A 10,886-nucleotide genomic window follows, 5' to 3' on the forward strand; every position below is an offset into this window, starting at 1 on the left:
GTCGGGTATTAAAGTAGTCAAAAATATCATTTTCCATATATAATATATATGCAAATCATACATAGATCCCTTCATATTTAATTTTGTGTATGCTAGTAACTTGATTATGAAAAGAGGGTATATTGGTCAAAGCATAACTTATTTTCCTGAAAATTGAATAAAACAATCCAAAATCTTCCATCTTATTTTCCTCCGGGAAAAAAGGAATATGGTCCCTGCTTCTCTGACACAGCAGAACAATAGAGGACCAATCTGAAAAAAAAATACCTTTTTCCATTCTTTTAATTTGTTTCCCTACCATCACAAGTTTTTTTAAAGTGCAAAAAGACAATCTTGAAATATGTTTGAATTTGTAAATAACCCAATTAAACTATATTTTGTGCATAAACTTTCCTAAACTATTTCATTTTGTTATAACATACCCTAACGACTATACTATAATTCATTAAATGACCATAATATCCCATCATATTGAATTATATTTAATATATTTTTCTTATAAAAAATTATGAAAAATTTTATACTAATTTGATGAGATATTTTTCATTAAATTTGCATAAATTTACCTTTAATTTTTTTAATTAATTATTTAAATAAAAAAATTTAGTATAATTTTTTTAAAAAAATTAATTAAGTTTTTAATTTTTTAATAATGTATTACATGAAAAGAAGATATTTTTTTTCAAAAGTATTTTATTAATTTTTCATCAATATATTGTATAAAAAAATGATATTTTTTAACTATAAAAATGTTTAAATTAGATATAATACATGTTTAAATTAGATATAATACGTTTTATTATAAATAATAAAGTTTTAATAATAAGTTAATCAATTTAAAAAATGGTAATTACAAATCTATTTATTTATTTTTTTTTATTTTTATAATAAATTAATACTAAAAATAAAATTAAGGTAAGTAGTATAATTAATATTTACATAAGAGAAAAGATAATAAAAATAATTTAATATAAATGAAAATTTGAATGAGAAAAAAAGTAAAATAGTCTTTTGTGATTAATTTGTCCTTAATTATAACAAATTAATAGTTCTGGATGGTTTTTAGTACAGGAATTATTTGTAAAAGGACAGTAGTTTAGGAGGTTTTTTTTTTTTTTTTTTTTTTTTTTTTTGGCGCTTAAAACCTATATAAAATAAATAAAAGAGAAAAAGCGATAAATTGAATAAAAATCAGGTGGTCCTGGGATCACCGAAGTTATGTGCTTCCAACTCTAAATCTTAATTCGATCTTGTGATTGATTGATCAGACGGTTGTCCCCAAAACACGCAAATCATTGCCACACGCCAAAGCATAATGCAGATTCCAGAATCATAATATAACAAGAACTGTAGTATCGGTTGTAGCATAAAATAAAACCGTCGTACGAAATACGATCTCCTCCCTCAATTTGTCTTGGCGTAATCAAACGCAGTTTCCTTGCAAAACGGGACAGCTTCAACTTTCTTCTTCCGATTTCGTGTTCCCATTCACAACCCTAATTTCATTAGCGTCGCTCCAAAAAAGGGTACCTTCTCTCTCTCTCTCTCTCTCTCTCTCTCTCTCTCTCTCTCTCTATAGATTTTGATCAAATCATTCACAAATTCCAAATACCCAATTCGATCTCTTTGGTTTTGTGTTTGGTAATCGTTTGGTATTCTACAAAGAAACCCACGTTAATGCTATATTTTTTTCTTTCTTTTCATCAATTGCTTTCTGAATGTATATGTATATATAAATACGTATATGTATGTGAATATAATAGTTATTTGCGCATATGTATATTTTGTAAAGTTGTTTTGATGTCTGAAATTTGCAGATAGCAAGGGTGGTAGCCTGAATCTTGCCATGGCCAAAAGCTCCTTCAAACTGGAACACCCCTTGGGTTTGTCTTCTTTTTATTGTATTTGTTGTTTGTTAATATATTTGTTTGTATTCTTTAAAGAAATATTTTGTTTTTGTTTGATTTTGTGAAAAATTTAAATTGGGGATGGATGGATTTTGTATGCTTTGATGGGTTTTTCTTTTTTTAATGCTAGTTATGATTAATGTGTACCATTATGAACTCATGATGGCTAATTGATTTGTGAATGCTAAAAATATTTTATATTCAAAATTTTTTTTTATAAAATTTGCTTCTCTTCATGGAAGTTATCTGGCGGGTTTTGGATTGGAAAGTGATTTATTTATATAGAAAAGAATGGTACCTTTGACTGTGTGTTGTGTTCATCAAAATTTATTTGATATTACATGTGGGTTTATTCATGTGTGTCACATATTAATATTGTCAGGTCTTTTAAATTGCGCTGGTTTTGAATTTCAGTTTCTGAATTATGTCTTAATTTTTTTTGTCGTTTCTGCTACTTATGTTTTAGAGTTTGTGTCTTAAAGAATTTGTTTGCTAGCATTGACCTGGCGAATGTGATGGTATTTTCTCACGATCCGGAAGATACTGTATGAGTTCTGTTTTCCGATGCGATTCATGCATGAACTCTATGGTTTAGACCCTTTGGTTGTTTATAGAATGTTTTATTGCTAAAAAAATGTAGGCTTAAATGCATGAAATTAAATCTTTCTTTTCTTGTTTTATCTGGATGACTGTGACAATCAATTACTTGGTTGACTATTTGGTATTTTATATGAGGGGGATGTGGAGGATTTAACATGCTGATAGTTATGGATCGTAGTTTGCAAAGCCTTTTTCTGACTTCTTGGGGTTAACTACATGAATCCTGTTTTTTCATTATTCTCTATCTAATGCCATAACCTTAGTTGAACAACATTGATAGTTCTAGTCATAGTTACTTGTTAATGTTGATCCCAAGTAATTTGGTTTTAAAATGCATTTCCCGACACATGTTACCTACAATTTTATTCTATAACTCTACTTTTGTGATCAATACGAATTATTTTTCTTATTTGTAATATAAGAGGCAATATAAAAAATGACTGGAATCAATGACATAGATCTGAATCATCATCATTGCCTTAATCCCATGTGAACGGGTACGACCACGTGAATTCGTTTTTTTTTTTTTTTTTTAATTTTTTATTATATGGAAGTCATTTTCCCTATAATATTTAACTTTTTAAAATCATTTCTAACGATTTCATCCCACGTTAACTTCGATGTTCCTCTGTTTCTAATTCTGTGCAAATTAGTCTTCCTCTTCTTGCCTTACCTGTGTATCTATGGGTCATAGTTGTTAAAGGCGTGCCTAGGCTCCTAAAATGCCCTAGGCTCAGCTAGATCACCTCAATGTAGTACAGATCAGGCCCCTTCAGTTAGGCTCACATAAAGCCTTAGGCTCGCGCGTTTTAGTAGGTTCTAGGTTCAAAAAAAGCACCTTTTATTCTTTATTGATTTATTCATATCATTTTTCTTTTTGATAAAATGACTACTATATTAGAATTTTCTAGATTATATCATGATCATTTCTAATGGATCATATTTTCAACCTTATGAAAAATTTGACAAAATGCATAAATTTAAGGTTCACTACTTACATTAATTGCATTTAGTGCTTGATTATGAATATTTAAGATAATATATATATATATATATATATATATATATATATATATGTAATGTTTTCCATAATTATAGTTTTTAATTGTTTCAGTTGTATAATCACATTTAATTTGGTTAATGCATCTGCATATAAAATGAGCATTAATTTACCTGATCCTGTTAGTTGATATATCAAAAATTCTATTTTAAAGAATTTCTTATTATTTGTGTCGCACATTTTGAATTGTTCTTATTGTACATTGGTTTTATTTAATTCATATGCAAATAGAAAAGGGATATGTATGTTGGTTTAGCTAATTTATTGAATTGATAAGTTGAAAATATTTGTTATTTTTATATTGACAAGTATATGTTGCATGGTTTAATTATTGATTATATACTTATAGTAAATATACATTATGATCACACACGCGGGCCTAACTTCAATTTGGTTCGCTCCTTATGTCGTGCTTAGGCTGCCTTGAGCCTTTAACAATTATGTTCTTTGTATAATTTCATACCACCTAAGTTTATTTTATCCTATTTTTTTCACTAATAGGCATCACTCCTAATTTCTCTGTCACATATTGATTGCTGGCCTTATCTCTTCTTGTTGCGTCTATCATCCTGCTTAACATCTTCATTTTCACGGTTCCTTTTTGTAGTCTAACAACATTCTGCACTATATAAATGGTTGGGCTTATAACAGTTCGACAACATACACACACACATATATATTATTTGTTATATTTTATTGCATAAAATGTTGTCTCCATTTTGTCCAACTCGTTCCAATTCCACTAAATATATCATCATCATTTGATACATGATAGTTCTGGGTCTACTCAACTGAACTCAATAAAACTTTTTTCCAACTTCTTGTGGTTAACTACATGAATCTCGTTTTTTTCATTTTTCTCTATCTAATGCAATAGCCTCAGTCAATCCATGCTGATAGTTCTAGTCATAGTTGTTAATGCTGATCCCAAGTATTTTTGTTTTAAAATATATATTCTGACACTTGTTACACTTCCATTCCATAACTCTGGTTTCGTGATCAATACACCATTTTCTATTTCGTGTATTACTTTTCTTATTTAAAATAAGAGGCGCTATAAAAAAATGACTGGAACAATGGGATAGATCATCATCTTCATCATTATCATTGCCTTAATCCCATATAAATGGGACTGGGCACATGAATTCTCTTTTTCCATTCTCTTCTACTACAAATCATTTTTCCTATAAACTTTCTAAAATCATTTCTAACAAATTCATCCCATGTTAACTTCAATTTCTCTCTCTGTTTACTTCCTTCCATGCAAATTAGACTTCCTCTTCTTACCTTACCTGTGCATCTACAGGTCTTCTTTGCATATGCTCATACCTAATTATTTTGCCACTAATAGGCTTCACTCCTGATTTCTCCATCACATGTTGATTGGTGATCTTATCTCTTGTTCTAGTCACCCCTATCATTCCATCTTAACATGTTCATTTCCACTATATGAATTTGTTGTTCCTGTTTCTTTTTATAGTGCAACACTCTGCACCATGTAAATGGTTGGCCTAATAACAGTTATATTAAAATTCTCTTTTAATTTATTTTTTATGAATTTATTGCATAAAATCCCATTAGTTGTCTCCATTTTATCCAATATGTTCTAATTCCGCTAATTACATCACCATCCATCTTTCCATCCTTTTATATTATTGATCATAAATGTAAAAAATGATAACTGTGGATAATACTTTTGTTTGGATAATCGATGAGATAGCTTTTCTATTTAAAAGTTTGAGTAACTGATCATTTCACATTTAAGCTTATGAAGAAGTTTGCTAATTAATTCTAATATTTCATTTTCGGAAGTAAATCTAAAATTTGTTCATTTAAACCATATCGTGTATCACTGATTATTAATTGTTAAAAAAGAAACAATCTCACATTTATAAATGTCTCTACCTATTTACTTAATTAAGGGGGTTATATTGTTGTTCTAGTGAATCTAAAACACCTGAAATGTGAAGACAAGTATGTCTATATTCATTTTTGCACCTTCTTTCAAATACCCCAGGAAAATCTTGCCTTTTCTTTTCTTTCAATTTTTTTTTTCCAAGATATTTTCTTTTATGTAAAAACATAATGTTGCATACATAGTTATGTTTCTTGCTTTCTAAATGTCAGAAAGGAGGCAGGCTGAATCTGCTCGCATCAGAGAGAAGTATCCTGATAGAATCCCAGTAAGTTTTTTGTTTTCTGTAGATGGGGCATTGGTGAATTGTAGTTTCACTATGGTTAATTTACTGTTATTATGGTCTTCTCTGACAATTTAGTTTCCCTTGCAGGTTATAGTGGAGAGAGCCGAAAGGACCGACATTCCTGACATTGATAAGAAGAAGTATGTTGCACCTGTTCTTCTCTTGTAATATCTTTTGTAATTATTATCTAAAAGTTAATTTTTTATTAGTTAGATGAAATTAATTCTCTGAATTATTTACATTGTTGTTTAAGCTCTTATGCGCTTCTTTATTTTTGTTTGGTAATTGCTATTTTTTATTTCTTGCCCAATAAATGTTTGTACTTCTGCAAAAGTTTCCCAATCAAAATATCATGCTTTTAGTTGGGCCTTTTATATGGTTGACTATTTTTATTTTTATTTTTTGTTTTGTTTGAAGCATTTGCATTTCTGTCCTTAATGTGTATGTTGGTTTAAAGTTTTCTTTTCCTATATTTTAGTTTCCAAGTGTTATGGATCACAAATCTCTTTTAGGTTACATTATTTATTACCACTAAACAGTGGAGCATATAAGTTGTCTTGATACTTTGCAGTTGGCCTTCTTAAATCATAAATGTTCTGACCATTTAATGCTAGTTTCTTCACTGCATGCTGTAGCACTGTAGCACATGTTTTCTTTTTTCAGAATGGATAATTACTTGTAGTAGATTGTTGGATTTATTCAACAAAATTTGGTGCTGACCACGGTGCATGGTGTGCTCAGCTGCTGGAATTGTTTATCTCGTATCTGGTTGTGGGTGTTACTGTGCATTTGCATATGTGGATATGTGTGTGTGCATTTGTAACTGGTTGCGGTTGTGGGTGATTGGAACCTTATATTTCTTTTTGTGGGTTCTTTGTCACCACCGAGGAGTTACTTGGATGTACAGCAAGTGTCCAAGGTGATGTGACCTATATGGAAGCCCAGGGAAGCCAAAAGAGATGGGTGAGCAGGCTGTAAGGGGGTAGTTTGTCAAGTTCTCTGGATAAGACAAAGTTTGGGACCTTGATAGGTGACCCCCAACAATCGTGGTTTAAAGCCTTAATCTTCTGGTGGCTTTTATGTTTCTTAATTGAGGGGGTGGAAGCCCTATGTATAGTGACGGGAAAGGGAGAATAGAGTGGTAATTTCCATGGTTTTTATGCATAGGTACTTAGGATTTACGAGGGTGAATTCAAGTAAGTCATCATGAGATCAAAGTAATCATATAGTGCATCAAGGCTGCCATGCAATTGTCAGCACATTAAAATGTGAATAGACAACTAGAGACAAGGATATTCGAGGAGTTGGGGTCCCGGGGTAGGTTGTGCCTAAAATGCTGGGGTAGGTTGTGCCCGAGGTGATGCAGAAGGTTGTGACTGAGATGCTGGAGAAGGTTGTATCTAATTTGAAGAGAGAGAGAGAGTTTAGTGTAAAAAGAGAAAGTAACATGCCTATGATTCTTTAAGGTTCTTAAATGAAGGGGTGGAAGCCCTATTTGTATGGTCTACACGCACAGCTACGTAGGGTTTACAAGGGTTAATTCAAGAAAGTCATCATGAGGTTAAAGTAATGACATAGCATATTAAATGTATGGCAGGCTTGATGCGATGGAGTTGTCAGCACATTAAATGTGATCAGACAACTTGAGACAAGGATAGGTTGCCTGTGGTGCTGAGAAGTTTGTGTAAGAGGTGTAGGGGTATGGGGATACTCTAGCTATCTCTTGCCATTCCTTGTGTAGAGGCACTTCTTGGCGTCCCTGAACTCCAGCTACCAAGCCAAAACATCCCCAAGTTCCTAGGCCCTGCTACCCTAGCCTTGGTGGTTCATCTGAGAGGCCATGTTTCCATGATGTCACTTCCTTCCAAGGTTGGAATGTCCTTCACATGTAGAGTTCATACATGTGAAGGACATTTCATGAGACATATTATCAGTTCAAATAACATAATCAAACTACTTTATAGATTTCTCAGTCCCAAGGATGAAACTCCTTGGGAGACAAAGTGTGGGTTATCGTGGAGATACTTCTTGAGACTTCGTTTGTTCCTCGAAGTAGCAGGTGAAAATTCGATCATTTGGAAAACCTTCCCAAACAACTAGGGAAGGGGATCCTTCGAGCCTACCTTCCAACTCTGCCGCATAGGACTTCTTAATAATAACATATCTTCCAAAATAGATACCTACATTTTTCTTTCCTCATCTGTGTTGGTGAGGGAGTTGATGGCAGTGGATAAGCTCTTTGTGAAACAACCTTCGGGTGGAGGTTTATTGTTCATAATCGGCTCATTCGTTCATTGGCTCTACATGAGCTAAGATAGGGCCTTTGTGAGCTTAGAAATATGAATTTGAGCTTGCATCAAGTTTTTTAATATTTGATTTGGCTTATAAGCTCGTGAAATGTAGTTTTTTTAAAAATAATATTTCATTAATTTTTTTATACAATTAATTTTTTTATATTATTTTATCAATAAATAAGTAAGAAAGTTATTAAATTGAAAATAACTATAGGGCGTGTTCCAGAGTCTATACAAATCTGAGTCTACCATTGTTTAGGTTTGGCTCATTTAGCGAACAAGCGATAAAGAATCTCATAGTTGTGGCTTTAGCTTGTCTGGCTTATTTGATTTAAAAACACAGGCCAAGAATTCAACAAGGCGAGCGAACATACTTGGTTCATGTGCAGCCATAGGAGGTGGAGGGGATTAGGTGGAGGGCTTTACGTGGCAGCTGGTGTGGCTGTCATGAGTGCTTGCGGAGGTGCTTTTTGTTATATAAGCTTATCCTAAAATCTCAATTATTGCCACACTTGAATATCATCCTGTTATGAGAGTCACACAACGTAGATCTTGAGAAAGATGGCAAGTAAACTCATGTTTTTGGATTATTACTGTTACGTACTGAGAACACTGCAATTACTTTTTGGCATATTAATGTTGTTAAAAGCCATCTTCTATTAAGTGATCTGCAAGATATATTTCCCTTTTGTTTGGAGACAAACTTTAAGTAATTATAATGATTCAGAATGTAATTGTTGAAATGGTAGGTAGATGATGTTTCTTCTAACATTGGGTGTTTGAACTAGTGCTTGCCACTTCTTTCTACACAATATTTGCATTAGAACAGTTAGTTTGCTTTACTGAAGTCAGGTTTCTAATGGTTGTATGTTTAATGGATATGACGTCTTTAATTTTAAATGTCGATGTTCACAATGCGTTCTCTCCTTTTTGATTGCATTATCTATGTTCATATATGTTTTTGCTCTTGGTAATACATAAATGGCTATGTTCAGAGATTCAAGAGTTGGCAGAGCATGGATTTTTGACCAAAAATATGAGTTGAATGCTTCTAGTTTTGAATGCTTCTAGTTTAAATGATATGCCTCTCTTTTATCCTGAATGCAGATATCTTGTCCCTGCTGATCTGAATGTGGGGCAATTTGTGTACGTGGTTCGGAAGAGGATTAAGCTCGGTGCTGAAAAGGCTATATTTGTCTTTGTGAAGAACATACTACCTCCCACTGGTGAGTGGAGTTCTCTTTATATGAATTATTAATATGGGTGACGGTTTGATGATTCAAGATGCAAGTTTCCCTTGTTTTTTCTTTATTTCAGTAATGAAGCTGTATTTGTAATACACATATTTTGTTGTTTCAGCTGCCTTGATGTCGGCAATTTATGAGGAAAATAAGGATGAAGATGGATTTCTTTACATGACTTACAGTGGCGAGAACACTTTTGGATCCCTCTAAATGAAGTCATGCCGATTTGTGTAAATACACTACGTTTCATTAAAAATTCTCAGTTATCCTTTTTACAGTCACTGACTTAACTCCCTTCAATCAGAAATTCAACTTCATCTTAATGGGATCAATGGCATTAATTTAATGTTTGAAAAAGTCTATTATATGTATATATATATATGGCTTTAATGGGTAATATTGATTTTTAGGCTAATTTGTTTTATTATTATTTTGGCTGATGAATGTTTTTCTTTCTTGGGTTGTTATTATTGTAATTTTGTGTTTGGTGCTGCAGAAATGATTTGTTACATTCTTGCAGTCCTGGATATTTATGTCTCCCATATGAATGCATTGTTTGATTATGACATAGGAATGGTCTTGACCAGCTTTGGAGGCACGTCTGATTTGATTAGTTATCAATTGTGCACAAGCGAAAGTCTTTACAAGTGAAAATGTATTCACCATAGTTTTTTGGCATTTGACAAATGGTTCTGACTGAAGTATCTATCCTAGTGTGAACAAAGAGTCGGTGCCTATATATATATATATATATATATATATATATATATATATGTATTGGAAGGTTAAGCAAACTCCCACACCTATGCCTCCACGGGAATTTCCGACCTCCCCTTTGGTGGGTTAGAACCAACTGGGCTATTGCCCATTTGGTGTCGACTGAGAGATCATTCAACTTTTCAAGAGAAAATAAAAAATTAGAATGCTTGAATGACTTTGTTAGGAATTTAGGATCACTTAAATTAGTAGTATTTTAGTGGACAAAGAATTTTCAGTTGGAACAATCAGTTGAATATCATTTTTCAACTATATATCCCCCACCACAGCCCCTTCTTCAAATGTCACTATAGAGCAAGGGAGCTACAAGTAAGGATTTGTTCAGAGTCCCTCCTGCTGTTTCTGGGAATTGTGGAATGAAGCTGCACTTGACCTTCATCTAAGATGTCAAGGCGTGTGAGTCAAGAAATCTTGGCTGCCCAAGACATGCTTGTGTGTGTATATATATAGAGAGAGAGTGTGTAATAGAGTTCATTACATATTGAAGAGCCATATCTACTAAACAAATTTTAAGCCTGATAAATTGTTTAGACTTCAACACTCCTTCATGGCTTTCTTCTCCACCTTTTTTGGTTGCTTTTCTGATTCAGGGCGCGTTGCTGATTCAGGGCGAGTTGGATGCGAAGGAGAGAGTGTGAGGTCGTCGATCAAGGCCCGAGCAGACAATGAAGCTAAACCAAAAACTAAGTCAAAAAGTCCTCCAATTCCAGTTTCCTACTTCCCCATTGGATCAACATTTTCCCGGTTATGAGACATTCAGAGCTTCCTTCCCGTGCCCTTTTTTGCATCCTTCCTTGGTTCTT

General features: G+C 32.8%; 1 protein-coding gene across 3 annotated transcripts; it reads left to right on the top strand.

Annotated features, from left to right (window-relative positions):
- Positions 1-1,366: 1,366 nt before the first annotated feature.
- On the top strand, positions 1,367-9,721 carry LOC132308298 (autophagy-related protein 8C-like). 3 transcript variants are annotated; one of them, XM_059806344.1, is made up of 6 exons: positions 1,367-1,526; positions 1,818-1,883; positions 5,695-5,750; positions 5,856-5,908; positions 9,170-9,288; positions 9,422-9,721. In XM_059806344.1, the coding sequence occupies exons 2-6, from the start codon at positions 1,847-1,849 to the stop codon at positions 9,514-9,516; spliced, it is 360 nt and encodes a 119-aa protein (XP_059662327.1). In that variant the 5' UTR covers positions 1,367-1,526; positions 1,818-1,846; the 3' UTR covers positions 9,517-9,721. The 3 variants fall into 3 exon arrangements, with proteins under 3 accessions (XP_059662327.1, XP_059662335.1, XP_059662342.1); XM_059806352.1 differs by lacking the exon at positions 1,367-1,526 and adding an exon at positions 1,534-1,652; XM_059806359.1 differs by lacking the exon at positions 1,367-1,526 and adding an exon at positions 1,534-1,641.
- Positions 9,722-10,886: the final 1,165 nt, after the last annotated feature.

This window comes from Cornus florida, unplaced genomic scaffold, assembly GCF_030987335.1.
Source record: "Cornus florida cultivar Cherokee Brave unplaced genomic scaffold, ASM3098733v1 CherokeeBrave_3.0.0_Hap2_Chr01, whole genome shotgun sequence".
Lineage (NCBI taxonomy): Eukaryota > Viridiplantae > Streptophyta > Magnoliopsida > Cornales > Cornaceae > Cornus > Cornus florida.